The 17,761-nt window shown below is 39.7% G+C and overlaps 1 protein-coding gene across 11 annotated transcripts in view; it reads right to left on the bottom strand.

Annotated features, from left to right (window-relative positions):
- Positions 1 to 17,761, bottom strand: part of TBC1D5 (TBC1 domain family member 5) — a 289,347-nt gene that overhangs the window by 74,884 nt on the left and 196,702 nt on the right. For 9 of the 11 annotated variants that reach the window (XR_004427683.1, XM_033166096.1, XM_033166095.1 and 6 more), the window contains exons 16-18: positions 13,694 to 13,779; positions 9,203 to 9,465; positions 4,079 to 4,168 (exon numbers count right to left, since the gene is read on the bottom strand). Coding sequence is in view for 10 of the 11 variants with exons in the window: in XM_033166096.1 (XP_033021987.1) it covers positions 4,079 to 4,168; positions 9,203 to 9,465; positions 13,694 to 13,779 (439 nt within the window). In the remaining variant the exon portion in view is untranslated. The remainder of the gene's footprint in view (positions 1 to 4,078; positions 4,169 to 9,202; positions 9,466 to 13,693; positions 13,780 to 17,761) is intronic. The other 2 variants (XM_033166093.1, XM_033166094.1) reach the window with 1 other exon arrangement.

Here is a 17,761-nt window from a genome sequence, read left to right as displayed (position 1 = left end):
CTATGCACAGCAGTGCAAAAAATAAATAAATCCTCAAACAATTTCTCTCTCCCTCCTTTCCAAATACAGAGCTTTTAATATTTGCTAGACAAGGAATTTGGAGGCAAGCAGTGAAGTGGTAGCTTGACAGAGGAGGCATTGGTAAGGATAAAATACATGTATGTGATCCTTGCATCACCAAAAATAGCAAAAAGAGGGCTGAGCATCTTCAGTTGGCATGGAATGCTGGCAATCTGCTGGAGAGGAAGGAAAAACAAGAAACCTGGGGGAAGTGGAATGGAGTATCCTGAGAACATATGTGCCTGGCTGACTGGAACAGTTCATACTGCAATATTTTGTTGCAGGTTTCATTGGTGTGACCCTAATCCCAAAATCAGTTGCATGTTCTTCCTGTTTATTAGGTGCAACAGTTAGGAACACAGGCTTAAAAAAAAGGCAACAGCTCAGATCCTGTAATATATATATGAACACTGCATAAATCAATGTTCATTTGCATATGTGATGTTTGGAGCTTAAGACAAACAGAGCATCATATGACAATAGCTTCACAACATTTAGCAGGTACAGTGTGCTTATTTATCAATAATAATAATAATAATAATAATTCCCTTACAAGGACTCAAGGGAGCAAATACATTTAATATAAAAAACTAAAATGTAACCATAAAATAAGAATATAAACAAATTCAAGAGACATATGATTACAGAAGCTAAGGAGACAGGGAGATGAGAAGCCAGTCAACAACTCAGCAGGTAAAACAACCCCTGGAACAGAAAGGCCTTCACACAGTGACAGAAGAGGCAAAACAAGGGAGGCAAATTCCAAAGCCTGAGCACAGCCAGAGGAGAGGAAAGACTCTGGCTCTCTCTCATTTCAACCAGATATAGATGGGCTATAAAAGAGAGCCTCTCCAGCAGATCTTAATGAGTACACAGGCTTATATAGGAAAAGGCTGCCCATTAGGAATCATGGTCCCAAGCCATTTAGAGATTTAAAGGGCAAAACCAGCACTCTGAATTAGTCTTGCAAATCACCCAGAAGAGTAGAAATTAAGATGCTGAGCTCAGCCATGAACACAGTTGGTGGCCTTTGATGTCTCTCACCCACAGTACAGCCTCAATTTTTATTTTATTTTTTTACTAAGATGATGCTGAGCCTGTTCAGGCTGAAAGAGAGTAGGGGCTCTGCATGACTGCCTCCTCAACAATATCCCAGACTCTGCTGGCTGCAACCACAAGTCCTTTGTGCACTGGGTGGAAAATCTGAATGTGCACAGAATCCTCCCAGCAATTGAGAACCTCGATTATGCATGATTCCCAAACACAGGGAGGCCTCTGGATGTTTCTTGAATACCCAAATGGGGCTTCAGTTAGATTGGAATTGTGCAGACTACACTGGCAATTTCAGATCACCCCTGTCTGTAATCCTTGACAGCTGTTCCTAGCCACTGCAGAGTGTACTGAGCTAGAGGGACCAATGATTTGACTCAGTACAAGGCAGCTTCCTATGTTCCTAGCATCTATTCCCTGCCAAACTTCAGGGATAACAATAAGGATATCCTAATCTAATCCTGAAGCTGAGGCTCCAATACTTTGGCCACCTCATGAGAAAAAAAGACTCCCTGGAAAAGACCATGATGCTGGGAAAGATTGAGGGCACAAGGAGAAGGGGATGTCAGAAGACGAGATGGTTGGACAGTGTTCTCGAAGCTACCAACATGAGTCTGACCAAACTGCGGGAGGCAGTGAAAGACAGGCGTGCCTGGTGTGCTCTGGTCCATGGGGTCAAGAAGAGTCAGACACGACTGAATGACTGAACAACAATCTGATTGAGATAGAAGTAATGTTGACAGGCCTTGCCAGACACCTCCGCTGACTGCTTCCACGAAGACAAAGGAATACTACTAAGATACATGCTTAGAGGGGAAGTTCACAACCAAAGAGGGAAGGAACTCTCGATGTTTCTTTTGGTCCCACCAGCTTTGGTTCACTCTTTTACTCTACATTGCACCAGTTGGTAGTTAGTCCCCTAACAGATCCTCAGCAGCTGCTTCATCACAGGTGTCATGCTTCCAGTAAAATGGAAGAGTGCATATATACTAAGCACTATCAGTAATTAGGCTTTCTACTTAATGGGGGTGGGAAATTGCCCCCATCCCATTCTTTAGTTCTGTGGAGTGGTATTTGTGAATGCTCTCTTTTGATAAATTCCTATCCCTCACTCTTGTGTCTACTGTTAAATATAACAAGAGGATATGGTGAAGAGATGTATACTTGGATCAGGGAGGCTTGAGTTCAAGTCCCCAGCTGCTTATGGAAGTCAATAGGTTGTCAGAGGTAGACTGCTTTAAGTGTAAATGGTGCTCATGGAAAACCCATGTATGGGCTCCTTGATGGGCAGGATAAAAATGGTATTTTAAAAATATGCATATTAAGAAAAAAACTGTCTGCTAGCTGTAATTGTACATATACTAAAATCACCCCAAGTGTTGGTTTCAAATCCCTATTGCAGAACTCTATTTTAGCATGAATTCTGCCCAACTAAAAAGTGTTCTTAGACACTTTAAAATGTTTTCAGACCTGAGGTTACAAAAAAAGTGTACTTTGCAAGTGGTATGCCACAGAACAAACCTTAGCTACCAATCATGGTTTTTCTAAAGTGAGATAAACCATGAGCCCATGTGCTGATGTAATGCTCAGCCAAACCATGGCTTTGCTCACAGCAGGAGGACCAGAGGAGAAGCAAAGTGCCCAGAATCTTCTCACAAGGAGCCCACGTGTTTTCAGTAAGTTGTGGCATGGCTTTGAGTTATTTGTGAACTGGATCAATATGTACTTGCAGGTCAAAAGTATCAACTTCATAAAGCAGCTTTTTAACTTTGGGATAAATCAACAATTAGAAGATTTGCTGCATTATTTAGATTGTCAGTTGGGAAAGTCTGCTAAAAAATTACAGAAGCATAATAAATTATATTATCTCTGTGTAAGATATATTGAAGACTCTACCTTTGGAAGCTGTATCTATTCTATTTTATAGAACTTATTTTTGGGGGGAAATTTAATAGTGCCAAGGCCAATGAACAATACAAATCTATCCATCAACAAAACAAGTAGCAAAGTCTGATATCACTCCTTTTTTATGAAAGCAGGAGAAGAAACACAAAATCTGAAAAACAAATTAGAATAATTCTGAATTGCTTAAGCAACTTTGCTTTTAAAATAGAGGGAGTTAAAAAGAAGAAGAATTTGTTTTACTTTTACAGTCATAAGTGACAACCATTTTGCGTGGGGGTTCCATTCCTGGCCCCCATGTGCCCCACCCCATTATGCCCCACCCCTGTTCTGCCTTCTTCTAGGTCCAAAAAGATCTGTACATCAGCGATTGCGCATCAATTGGACGCGCGTAAAATGGCCGCTGCCTGAACTCTGATTCAGCATGGAAATTAAGGAGCTGAGCTATGGGGATGTATATGGGGATGTTCTCAGAGCAGAATAACTGAATTAATGGACATGACATTAATGGACATGACAAACAGTTCATGAATTTCAATTAGACTACTATTAGTATAACTCAATTGGATACACTCCTATGGTTTCAGCAAAATCACAAAATAATCCCCTTCCACATAATACTGTCAAATGTTGGAAAAAGATTCCACCTTTGCTTCATATAAATACTAGCTTTCTAAATGAAGGGAACATTTTACTTTGTTAGATTTACAATTCACTACTTCAGATATAGACTCTTAATTGAAGATTTTTAAAAAAGCATTGTAGGCTAAGAAGATATTCTTTCCTAAAGTCCTAAATCAAAATTCCTACAGTGTGCCTGAATAGCATGATACTATAAATTATATGTTTTTTTAAAAAATTAGCAGAGAGGAAAGCTGATACATAAAGTAAAGGTAACACACTTAACCTATCTCATATGGTGATTAAATAAAGGAAATTTCTTTTTTCTAAACAACAGCACCACTTAGTGGAAGTACGATGTATGATACACACTGGAAATGACAACACCACAAATGAAATAGGCGTGGGTCTGGCTTTCCAATAAATATGTGATAGGCAAACATACCATGGATTGCTGTAGCAACTATCCCTTGGAGGGCACTTAGATTCTGGACAGGAACCGACACTTGAGCATCACTGCCTGTAACTACATCTCCTAGTAAATAAAGTTAAAAAAAAAAAAACTTTACCGTAACAGAAATATAAGTCTTTCATTTTTTGTATAAGAATGAGAAATGATCCCTTTCTCTTACAAATACAATATTTGACATCTGATCTACTTTCCCTGAGATATATGCCTAACTGTCATCTGATTCTTCCATTTCACTTTCCTTTAATGCCAACATCCCCTACATTTACAAATCTACTACTCCACAGAGTATGCATTTATTTGAACAATTTGTAAAATCTTAAAAATAAGAACACACACTTTTTTTGAACCTTGTAAAACTTGGTAAACGAAGACCACCACAGATACTTCGTGTACAAAGATTTAGGATAATGATTATGTCTAACTTCACATTACACCTCTCAAATATATGTTAAATATGAGATTTAAAAGGATTCTTAAAGTCAATTCTTGATAAGAAAATGGGAATAATTAACATTACTAATAAGTATTAAAGCAAAGTTCTTTATCTTAAGAATAAGTTAACAGTTATAAGAAGTGTATTCTATTAATTTTCAAATATAACAAGAGATATCTTTGAAAAGAAGAAATTCCTCAGTCCCTGGATACCTTTGTTTAATATTACAAACCAACTGGAATTTTGTCATTAGCTATTGCTTTTACGATCAATTTACAGCATTTCCACAGCAGGAACTCAAAATAACACACCAAGTTTCCAATGAGAAAAGGTATAAATTATTGGTAATTAACAGTGTAACCCTATACATGTCTACTCAGAAGTAAGTCCCACTGAACTCATTGAGGCTCAATCCCAGGCAAGTGAATATAAAGTTGCCGCCTAAGTTATTTATTGGTAATAATCCCCTAAACATTAATCAGAATTATATATCATTAGGGTTTAATACAACAGTCAGATCAACCAAGCATTTCTGTTCCTACTATAGCATGAATTGCCCAAGAGGTAATGCCAGTATAATGAACCACTAACACTAGAACAAGAAGAAAATAGTCTAGCTTCACTTTTAGATTTTAATAAGTATTCTGAATATTTGTTTTTGACGATAATGAGACATGCATGGTTTTTAGTCTGACATTTAGAGCACCATTACTGATTAACAGAAGAGGACCAATAAAGAAACAATGTCCATTTGGGGCTGATAGTCTAAGCTGGAAAGGTCATGAAGATACGAAATCTAACATTGCACTTTTCCTTCCTTTTTTTGTTTTGTTTTGCAGATTCTCTCTCACATGCAGATCTACAAGTAAGTAACAGGAGCAAGGCAAACAGTCAACCTCCTGCATGCTGAAATGAATACACCCTCATAAGTATCTGCGAGATTTGTGGCTTGTTCTGTGGTTGTTATGTAATCATATTGCTTCTCTTTGTAACAAACAGAAGGTAAATCAAATCCTAAACACTGTTTTGAGTTTGATGGTGCCAGACTCCTATAATCCCTGGATTAAGCAAAAATCAGAATTTAATCAGACTTTGGGGGGTTAAAATGGGTGCCAGATGACTCTAATCCCTGACTCTAGTAAGTGCTAAAAGCTAATTGACAGGCTAGTTTCCTCTTGAGGTGACAAACCCTGGGCTGTTAAGAGAACAAATGATCAAAGGGGCTTGCTGCAGACAGCAAAGGGGTAGTGCCCCCTCCCTCAACAGATTAAACCAGAGTCTAGATAAGAGAGGGGAGGAGTGATGTCACTGAAGAAAAGCAGCAAGCTAGAGAGAGAGAGATGGAGAGCAATGTTATGAGAGCTATGTTTGATGTCTGTTTGAATCTAAGGATGCAACAATGGGAGAAGCAAGACCCTCTTGGGGTGCTGAAGCCGTGAACCCCTACATTGCAGGCTCAGGTTGTAAATACAGAGATACCCCGGGTTACGTAAGCAATCCGTTCTGGGGTCGCGGTACGTAACATGGGCGTGAGTGTCATGAACGCACGGAAAAAACCAAAAAACCCGGAAGAAGCGTGATTTGAGCGCTTCTGCGCATGTGCGAAGTGCGTGGGGATCATGTGCGCTCCGGAAACACTTCCGGGTTGCAGGCGTTTGCAACTTTAACGTCTGCAACATGGGGGGTACATAACCCGGGGTTCCACTGTATGTGTAAATAAACCACATATCGTAAGTACACCACAGTCTTTGCTGGACCTCATTTCCAAAAGGAAACACAAACCCTGCGTAAGTTCCTGGAACCTCTGGAATCCTGCACTACTTGGAGACTGGGGTGGTGTGCAACAATACCAATTTGGTAATTGACTAAATTTACAAGAGTGCCTAGCATGCCATGTCATGAACCAGGCCTATAATGGTAATGATTTCTATGGTCTGGCCAACTTCCACAATACAAAAAACAACAACCCTACTTTGGGGCATGCAGGCTAAAAAAAATCCAGTTACAAGAAGTTATATTTTTTATGTTCCATTTCCTTCTATGAAATGTTCGCTGCGTATTTTTATTTATTTATGTGTTGCTTCTGCTTGTCTGTCCTCCTTTCATGGAATTCCAGCATTTGAAGTGCTAAAACCTTTGTTGTTAGGCTGATGTTCCCTACTTTGTTGGGGGGCGGGGTGGGGGGTGCCAGCCTTGATTGGTTTTTAACAAGCCTTGCTTATTGCTCTTATGCACACCGTTGATTGGTCATTCTCTCTCTCATCCTGACAGCTTTCCCCTAAAGGATGGGACACCAGAGATTCAAAACCGATTTGCAGATTGTATTTTCAGTTGCAGTTTTCTTACTGTTGAGTAAATATGCTTGTTTCTGTTCCATTAACTTAGAACTAATGGAGGCAAGTGGCAAACCTTCAATGTCCTGCTATGGTTTTGGAAAGTGGACTTGTAACTCTTAGAAGTTTCTAACTGTGCAAGTATAAACTTTAGTTTTTTTGGGCTTTTTGTTTATCTGCTCAGGACAATGAAATTCTGCTTTTTCGGCTGATCTTGAAATACCTCCCTTCCTGTATGTGTGAATGCCATGCGAATTGAGATGTCCCAAGCATCTCACAAAATTGTAATGGTGATGCCTGGTGACTAGAAGGTTTTGTGATCCTTTGAATTTTTATAGGAATAGGCTAAAGATGTTCCTAAATAAATAAGTATTGATTAGCTCTTCTCTTTACATAGTGAACAGCCAGTTTGGGGATTACTATTATGTTAACAGCAATACTTCATAGGAGTTTAGCAAACCTGATAGTGGTCTTTCAAATCCATATGTGGGTGGTCTGTCCTCAGAACACTTTTAACAAACTTTAATAGTGGCCTGGTTATCTGGGATTGCCTTTACATGCTCAGTGGCTCTTTAAACTAATAAAGGGAAGACCAAACATGATATTATACAACAACAGTGAAGACTAACCCATACAGAAATATTAGTCATAGTTTTAAGACATCATCATGAATGGAAGGCATTTACAGTGAATACATTTTTTTTTTTTGCTTAAAAGCAGAAATATTTGTTGTTTTTAAATAGTGTGTATGTTTATTAGCAGCAGCAGTAATACTAGTAAAAACAACAATGGATGCAAGGCACTTTGGTAGCATAGATTTATACATTTATGTTTGGTCACAACACGCTTCAATATCTTATTTAAAACAGGGGAGGGAATGTATTGTTACAGTTAAACCTCCCGAATGTTACCGTACGTTTCGGCTCCCAAAAATTGTAAGTGTTCCGGTTTTCGAATGTTTTTCGGAAGCCGAATTTTCGACGTGGTTTCCGCTTAAGTGCAGGAAGCTCCTGCAGCCAATTGGAAGCTGCACCTTGGTTGTCAAACATTTTGGAAGCCAAATGGGCTTCCGGAACAGATTAAGTTCGACAACCAAGGTTTGACTGTACACTATGTTTATAAATAACAACAACTTCTTGATCACTTCTGCTGTACTAAATACAGAACTCCAAGTTAAGAATAAAATACCAAAATCCAGAAACCAACAAACTTCAAGTTCACTAAAAAGAGTATATTTTACAGACATCTGTCAAATCTTATGTAGCTGATCATGAAGACAAACTGATGTGTCAGCAGAAACAATAAGAGTGTTTCTGGCATGTTAGGGTTAGGTAGTCTGTCCCAATTGCAAGATAACCTTTACATGGAGTGGTGGCTCCTTCATGGTCATCACCTTCCCGAGGAAGCAAGAGGAAGTGTGAGGAAACACTGTGACCAAGGCTCTGGCCGAGCATTTAGTGGGCGTAAGTGTGGTGGAGTGAGATACACACCTGATCATCTGGTTGAGCTACTTCCTTAGAATGAGAATTTTAGGAGTAACATGGACTTTATAGTTATTTGACTATGCTAATGCATGCTTTTCACTTATTGCCACTAATAGAAAAGAGAACATTTATAAATCATGAATGGAGCTTAGACATATGACTAGTCATGCTCCTTTATCTGAAGTCACAAACACAGCAACATTTCTCCAGAGCTAAATCAGAACAAGTGATTCAACAACTTGTTGAATTTAGTAGTTTCTTTACAAGTGTTATAAATAATCAAAATATACCAATATATATTCACAGTATCTTCAAAACAGGCCAAAATTTGAATTTTTTTTGGACAAAGTTGTAATAGTGTTTATCAGTAAAAGGGCAAACAAACTAATGAATATACTTAAAATACCCGTTTGCAATACCATATGAGAATCTATGTTGCAAAGCACTGAAGAATGGTGTGGTGATGACTGATTGAACTTTCCCACTCTCACAGAAGTAGATTTGGGCAGGGCAGGCAAACAGACATACATAGGGAAAGGGTACGGAATCAGGTCAAGGAAGGCACTAGGAGATAGGGACTAGAGAAGGTAGCAGTCAGCAGCAGCAAGCAAAGGGGTTAGGTACAGAGGGTTAGCAGATGCAATAACATGGAAAGAAGAGGGGCAGGGAAACTGGAGAAAGGGTTTTAGTTTAGAAAAGAGGTAAACATGATCAGGAGCTGCGAAGCTGAGGAAGGCTGAAGGTTACTTGTAGACTTGACAAAACTGCCCAAATACTGGGCTAAAAGCCCCTGAGCTTTGCTTATTACAGGATTCAGTCTCAAAACCAAGTAATGTCATATATTTACCTTTGCTTAGTTGAACTGGTACACTTTCAGATTTCATAATTCTCTGTTGTTGTTGTTGCTGCTGCTGCTGCGGCTGTTGCTGTTGAGGGAGCTCCACTGAGCTCCTAATGGGCACTGCAACAGAAGAAAAGCTGCCACTGCTACCTACAACTAGCCCAGTGGCACCACCTGATGTCATGGCTGGGGAAATCAGCTTTCGGCCAAAATTCAGTAAGCTACTAGAAACTTTATTGATGTTCAGCGGAGCAACCTTGGCACTGACACTGTAAAACAAGAGGAAACACAGCACTGCTACAATAGTGTTGTATGTGGTATTGTTAAAAACTTTCTGTCTCTTTCTCTCTCTCTCTCTCACACACACACACACACACCAAATAGGATTCTATAAGGACAAGCACTATTTTTCAGAGTTGTGTTTTAATGAAAGAAGAGTCATTAGCCTGTAAGGAATGAATCGTATTAGCAATTTCAGAGACTCAGGAAATAGTTTCCTCCTTGTCTGAACCACCTGAAAACCACACTGAATTTTCTCCCACAGAAGCAACTGATTAGCATTTATTCAAACGGGGGGGGGGGGGTCCTCTCACAAATGTTTTTTCAGATGGAAGCAACATTTTTCCTTCACTTGTGACTATAATGGTGACCTCAGTGTCAACTGTAGGTGGCAGTTTTTGTCTTCCACACCGACAATGCCCCAAAGCCGTGCCATAGATATGAATCTGATAGTCCATTCATTTCAAAATCACAAGCTGAGTCAGTGAGGTTTGGTGAGAAATCCCCTCCTACATTCAGACATGAACACCAAGGCTCAACCTCTGTCACTGCTGAGAAGGAAATGTGGAGCTTCCTTTCCATTCCTTACATGTTATGATTTTAATTTACAATCCACTTTCCTTTTACTGAAGTACACAAGACAGCTTACAAAGAAACCAAGATACTGTGAGGCTAAATTAGGTAAGGCACAACATAAAATCCCAGCAAAGACAAAACAATTTAAAACAGGAGCAGCATATATAACATCAGAATCCTATGGAAGTCTACTTAAGCAAAACTTCACTGCACACCTAAAAGCAGACATATACCCCTTTCTTTCCCACCTCTGCTTAAGAGGTAATGGAATAGCTCAGACACTGCTGCTGCTGAGAGGAAGATGCTGAGGTGGAGAGACTTGGGTCCTTTTAATGGACTAGCTGTGCACCAGCTGTGATCCTGTACAGTGTTCTTAGGAATTCTCCTTTCCCAAACAATAATTCTGATGCTCCATCTGCTTGTTTATTCCCCCCTTGCTATGTCCTTGATATCTTGATATAGCAGTGACTTTCCGAAGCAGCAGTTTAAGCAAACAAGGATTGGGACAGGAAGTTATAGATAGAAGAGATTTGACAAATTAAGTGCTCTCTCTCTCTCCTACCTTTGAATGTTTCAATATATGGATGTAAGAGATGGTTACAGCCACCAAACAAGGATCCATATCTATGGCTTAACCATCAAGATGCACAAAAATTACACAACAATCACCAGAAAAATGGGGATTGATTATGTTACACAGTCATTAAGAAATACATTTAAAAGCTAGGTATTACTTTAAAAACATGAATGTCAAGAAGATGTGAATCCAGACTCTGGAGAAGATGATTTTGTTTCAGCACAATAAGCATCACTGACCTTGGATATCAATGGATATTTTTAAAACAAGCTGTGTTTTGCTCAGATGAAAATGCTTTGTTTAAGAAAGCTGATTCAAATATGTTCCCATTATGTAACTACTAGGAAACTTGCTATAAATACAACACAATTGTGTGGTTTTTAATTCTGCATTTTTAATATATATTTTTTGCAAAGCATATACATTAATTAAAATTTGAACAACAATGGTGAAATCTACTATATATTTTTGAAAGTGGTTTGTCTGTCTGTCCATTTGTTTGTCCTCAATACATTTGGATGCCTGTTGAGATAACATTGCCAAACTTGGCATGAGGATTCCCAAGGTAGGGGGCTTGTTCTTCACTGACATTTAGATGCCAGCCACCATATTGAATCAAGATGGCAGACCAAAACATCACTTTGGTGTGACTTTGCCCTTTTTTTCTTTTCTCTTTTTGCATAGTTTGGACCACCTCTCAATATATCATCACTAAACTCGGAATGAGGGTTTCTGAGGTACGGTGGCAGACACTACCACTCTTTTAAATCAAAACTGTGTGACTTCGCCCAGTTTTTGACATAGTTTTGTCCACCTTTTAAGATATCGCCAACAAACTCAGCACATGGGTGGCTGAGGGGAGATTGGGGGCCTAATAAGGTGCTAGGTGGTATTTTGAATCAAGATGGGGGACTAAAATGTGACCTGTGGCATGACTTCACCCGTTTTTTGATACAAGTTTGGCTGTCTCTCAAGATACTGTGGCCAAACTCAGCACAAGAGTTTCTGAGTTGGGGTTGGCAGTCTTTGCTACTGTTTGGATGCCAGGCCTAATTGTGAATCAAGATGGTGGACTGAAACATGACTTTGGTATGACTTCACCCAATTTTTGGTATAATGGGTCCAAACTCAAAAATTAAACTATCAATTTAAAAAATCCTGAAGAGCACTTAGCGCTTCCAGCTAGCATGTAATGCTATGTTTGTTCCTCCCTCTCTTCAATTTCTGCTTTTATAATCCTTACCTATAGCAAGGCCATCCACATGTGCTCCCCCCCCCGCACAACCCTAAACTCGCTTTCCTAACTGACACTTAACTGTTAGTATTTTACACCCTGTGTCCTTTACCTCACCTTGAGATTAATCCATTTTGCTTCACACAGGCATCCTGATATGTTGAGCTTGCACATACAGTCGTACCTCGTGTTGCGTTCACTGCGGATTGTGAATGGCACGGGTTATGAATGCGCCAAACCTGGAAGTACCGGAACGGGTTACTTCCGGGTTCGGTGGTTCACGCATATGCGTCAAATGACATCACACACATGCACAGAAGCGCCGAATCGCAACCTACGCATGTGCAGAAGCGGCACTGCGGGTTGCGGACTGCTCATGATGCGAACAGGGCTCTGGAACGGATCCCGTTTGCATCCAGAAGTACCACTGTACTTGATTCAAAGAATTCAACCTAGAAATGCTGTAGCTATGTATAACACTGGAAAAATGGTATCCTCTTGTGTACTGTGGGGACAAATCTTGCCCTAGGTCTTAACTGAAGGCTTAATTAATTAATGCAACAATTAAATTAACAAACTGCAGCTCTTACTTGAAAAAGTACAATTATTTAAAGCCTGAGCCGAGTCTGTGTATCCCACTCACATATACAAACATCATTATCTAAAGGGGTGGAGTGCCAAGATGCCCTTTAACCATGTAGCTGCCCACAACTGACATTGCCAATCAGATTGTCCCTGAGAAAAAGTTTTGCCTCTACTTGGAAAACTTTGGTTCCTGACTAAATCTTATTTTTATTTAACGCTCTTACTAGAAGGTGTGTCAACTGTCATGAGGAATTACTGAGACCAGGAGCCTGCCAGGTCTGAGAAGGTCTTGGACAAAGTGTCCTATGGGGTGTTTCTGGGGCTCTTTTTGGCTGCTCCCTTCACACAATGCCACATTCTCCCACTCCCTGATGCAGCTCTACTACTTTGTCTGCAGTTTTCTTCCTTCTGCTGCTATTTTTCTGCTAACCCTAACCCTAAACCCTTAACCCTAACCCTGCTACCCTGATTGATCTGCTCACCAAGCAGCAGTGGGAGTCAGGAAGTGGTCATTTTTTCTCTTTTTTAACATTTGGGGGAGTGGGTGGGATTTTAATATGGATCTACCTTCTGCTAGTACATTTATCAAACCACTACACCATGCTGGATCTATGGTGTGAAGTCGAGTAAGGATCTACTTATTTAACCGTCAGGGAAAGGTCTCTGAAATATAACATAGGGCGACCATCACCTTTACCTATTTTGAAATTTGCTAAAAAGATCAACACATTCTTCTTAGACTAGATAAAGGACTCTGGATGAGCAGGAGTTGCCCACTTTATGTTGTCAGGGTCAGTGAATGCTCCCTGTGAACATAGCTTCGTATATATGAAATCTTCAAGTTTAATGGCAGTATACCACCAAACATTTATTTACTTAATATATTAGGCACCTGCTGGGAGCAACACTACAAATGACAATTGCCCTCATGTCTTGCTTCCCATAATCATCTGGCTGGCCACTGTGATAAACAGGACATTGGGTTACATGGACCATTGGTCTGATCCAGGCTGGGGTTTTCTTAGTTTTTCTCATTTGTAAAAACCAAGTTCAATGATCAGTTTTACTTGTTACCTAATTTAAAAACAGAAACAAATCATGGTTGCAACCATATGCAATTATACTCAAGAGCAGGCCTCTGATGTACATGGAACTTAGTCCCAAATGAATATACCGGTAGGATTATTAACCTGTATAAGTTTTTTCTAAACACATTTTATTTTGGCAAAATATGGTAAGGGCTTACCGAGTTTTATTCATCAAGTCTGCTCCACGTGCTTTGTAGTAATCCAAATTTTGTTGAAACTGGTAAGTCACAGGTCTTGGATTTCTCTAAAAATATAGAATGAACATACTGTATAAGTAAAAGTGTGGATAGCAAATTGTTGTTATACTGTAACATAATACTATTCATATCATTTGTCCCAGCTAAAAGTATTAGGGAAAATTATGGCTATGTTTCAGGTTACTATTCTTTTTCTGACTAAATCTAGCATAGCCACTAGATGGTGCATACAACCTTCTCTCCCACTATTACAAACAAATACAGGATAGAATGTTAGCCCACAATGATAGTACCTTTAAGGAACATATGCAGATAGCACAACAATCAAACAAAACTATGGTGAGATTTAAAAAATCCCAACCTAATCATAATTGAAGAAGTTTCAATGATTTGGTTCTGTGCTTCAAAATCAATTTTCTCTTAAATGTAGAGAAGACTGGTTTTAAACTGTTTTTAGAATTAAATTTCCAATAATGGGAGACTTGGTATGGTAGCAAGCTATAACCTCTATGTCAGGGATGAGGAAACTGTGGCCTACTACAACTGTTACCCATTCCTAGTTTTAAGCCTCAAGGGATTTCTGCTGGGATATTTTTCATTCAGGCTGCTAAAATTCTATATTCATTGCTATCTAGAGACACTACAGTGTCTATTCTATCTTGAAGACTTCCTAGCTAGAAATCAATAAAAAGCAACACTATTTTGAGCTCATGAACTGTAATAGGAATTAGCAGGAAAGTTTTCAGATCTGTAGTTGTAGGTTTTCTGAAGTTATATCAACATTTTTATGCACATCAATGACAATTCAATAACTTAAGGGGAAGAAACGTCCCCCCCCATCTTTTTTGCCTTTATTGTACATTTACAAAGCTTTCTATTTTAATGTCTAACCACAGATAAAACAACATTTTTGGTATATTTCTGTTCCAGAAATTAACAGGATTTAGAAACTGGACTACAAAATAAAACTCATGTTTCTTGAGTGCTAGGTGTTTATAAACTTCAGCTTCTGCTTATTCATGTGTGTGTGTGTGTGTGTGTGTGTGTGTGTAAAACAGCTGCAGCTATTAGAAAGGAATTGAAGTTGAACAGTGTTCAGTCTAAGCACTACTATTCCCAAGTATGCCATTAGATGGCAGATGGGAGCAAAGGCAAGGAGTTGGAAGGCAGAGCTGTGTGTGGCATGAGTCCTTCCCTATGTCCCCTAAGTTAGCCTGCTGCCTTAAGCTATGGTGGAACAGGCTGCCGCATCATCAGTGTTGACGTAAAATTAAACCGTTAGTCTGGTCTTCTGAACATGGAATGGATACGTGTGTGTGGCCACTTTGTCCAAATCAGACAGCAAGGTGTCTTGGGCTGTCCCTTGATTTTATTATGAAAAATCAAGCTTTTAAACACACCTTCATTTTTGTGAGCAGGACTTGTAAACAGGGGCATTTGCGAAGGTGACCTGCAACACATGTGCCATGTTTGTCTTCTTGCCTGCGGCAAGTGCAAGCTGGTTCCCTTGCTGGAAGAGAAGGTACAGCAACTTGAGACCTGCCTATCCACACTTGGAGCTACTGGACAAGATGAGGAATTTCTTGATAGAGCAGAGTGGACTGTTCTGCAACAGTGATGCGGGGGTGGGGCTGGGGATGCCCCTAGGGAGGAGATTGCCCATTGCAAGAGATGAGCCCCTGGAGGAATGTGACACACAGAAGGACTGTCCGGAGTCATGCTGGAGTTGCAAAATTGATTCTACGCCCTCACAGAATCATAATTCAAAATGACCTTAACAGACTGGAGAACTGGGCGCAGGTGCAAGGTAACAAAATGAATTTCAATAGGAACAAATGTCAGGTTCTGGACTTAGGCATGAAGAACCAGTTGCACAAATGTAAGATTGGGGGGGGGGGGACGACACCTGGCTTTCCAGCAGCACATATGAAAAGGATCTAGGGGTCTTAGTAGACCACAAGCTTAACATGAGCCAACAGTGTGATGCAGCAGCAGCAGCAAAAAATAATAATAATCTAATGCCATTCTAGGTTGCATCAACAGAAGTATAGTGTCCCAATCAAGAGAAGTAATATTACCACTCTATTCTGCCTTTGTACTGTGTCCAATTCTGAGCACAATTTAAGAAGGCTATTTACAAGGAAGAATGTGTGCGGAGGATTGTGACCAAGATGATCAAAGGTCTGGAGCAGGGGTCAGCAACCTTTCTCAGCTGTGGGCCGGTCCACTGTCCCTCAGACCGTATGGTGGGCCGGACTATATTGGGGGGGGGGGACGAATTCCTATGCCCCACAAATAACCCAGAGATGCATTTTAAATAAAAGTACACATTCTACTCATGTATAAACATGCTGATTCCCGAACCGTCTGCGGGGCGGGTTGAGAAGGCAATTGGGCCGCATCCGGCCCACGGGCCTTAGGTTGCCTACCCGTGGTCTGGAAGAACAGTTATGAGGAACAGTTGAGGGAGTTGGGTATGAATAGCTTGGAAAAGAGGAGACTGAGAGGAGGTACAATAGCCATCTTCAAATATCTAATTGTATTTATATTTATTTATATTCTTTTTATATTAAACTACAAGCAATGCATGGGCTATTCTTTCACTATTTCAATCCAATTTCTCCTTGCAAGTACCTATATCTTGGATTTTGTTGTAACAAAACATTGCTTTGATTGAAAAATTCAATAGAGTTCTAGTGGGCATAGGGAATAACCTCCCATTGATACCTATGATGGAGATGGAGCCACGTACTTGTGGATCTGCTGCTTATCACTGTCATGCATTTATAGATCCTTACGGTTGACATATGTCCGGAATTTCCCAGGCACAGCTGGGATTAGGCTGTTGGAAACAGTGTCTGGGTAGAAATCCGGACGTATGGCAACCCATGTCGGGAATGAAGATTTTGGCGAATTTCCTTAAAAAGAGTTCAACAACTTTGGAGAAAACTTTTTTTTAAAAAAACCTGAACTTTGGCAAAAAAAAAAACCCAACAACTTTTGTGTCTAGATTTTCACTTTTTGAAATATGGCAGTCCTACTCACTGGATCAGAATGAACACCTGCACATACAAAATCATGATCCTGCATTATGAGTCTAAGAGAAAACTAGTACTGTCTGGACCCATACTTAAGAGATAACGCAAAGGTAACACTCCCAACGTCTTAAAGAATTGGAATACTAGAACTGTAGAGTTGGAAGGAGCCACAAGGGTCATCTAGTCCAATCCCCTCCAATGCAGGAATCTTTTGCCCAATGTGGGGCTCGAACCATGACATTGAGATTAAGTGCCTCATTAGGGTAACTTAGCTTCAAACCATGGGTCAGGATTGTGAGACTTCTGTGCACTTCTATGCACATAAGAATATTTTGCTGATTTGCTTCTGATTACTCCCACTTGTTCTTTGCTAGATGCCACTACAGAGGTTTTAGTGGTCTTTTGTGTGTGGGACCCCTCCCCCCAAGAAACATTCTGGTACCACATGGAAGACTGGCACAATTCTTTAGTTCCAAATCCTTCTTCACTGAAAATCTATCCCAAATCTATTGGTTTAGAATAATCTAAAGCAATTTAAACTTTTAGTACTTCTTTATGATAATACCATATATTGTTTCTGGGTATCAATGCTAAACAGCCTTATTTCAAGACCCCTTCAGCTACACCACCGTTACTGATAGGAGGTTCGAAAAAGTTTTTTTGGCAGACATACTTGGGACAACTACTGTAAGTACTCAAACAAAATATAGTTGGCAACTTCTTTGTACATCATCTAAAATGGTAATGTTCTATATAACCGTTTAGCTTCATAATAAGTCATAGTGATAAGGTTAGCGCAACCACATACACCCAAAGATGAAAATTACTTTGCTTATGTTGCTGTATTAGAATTTTATTTGCTATAGGGTAAAACAGATTTGCAAAATTCACAGTTAACTTAAAACAATAGTTTAAAACCTTTTATTCCTAGGCTTGACTGCCTTCAGGAAGAAAAGAACATCTGGTTATTTAAGGAACACAATATGTTCAC

This window comes from Lacerta agilis, chromosome 12 (genome assembly GCF_009819535.1).
Source record: "Lacerta agilis isolate rLacAgi1 chromosome 12, rLacAgi1.pri, whole genome shotgun sequence".
Classification (NCBI taxonomy): Eukaryota; Metazoa; Chordata; class Lepidosauria; order Squamata; family Lacertidae; genus Lacerta; species Lacerta agilis.
The sequence above is the reverse complement of the archived record's forward strand: the minus strand, read 5'-3'. Positions and strand labels throughout refer to the sequence as shown.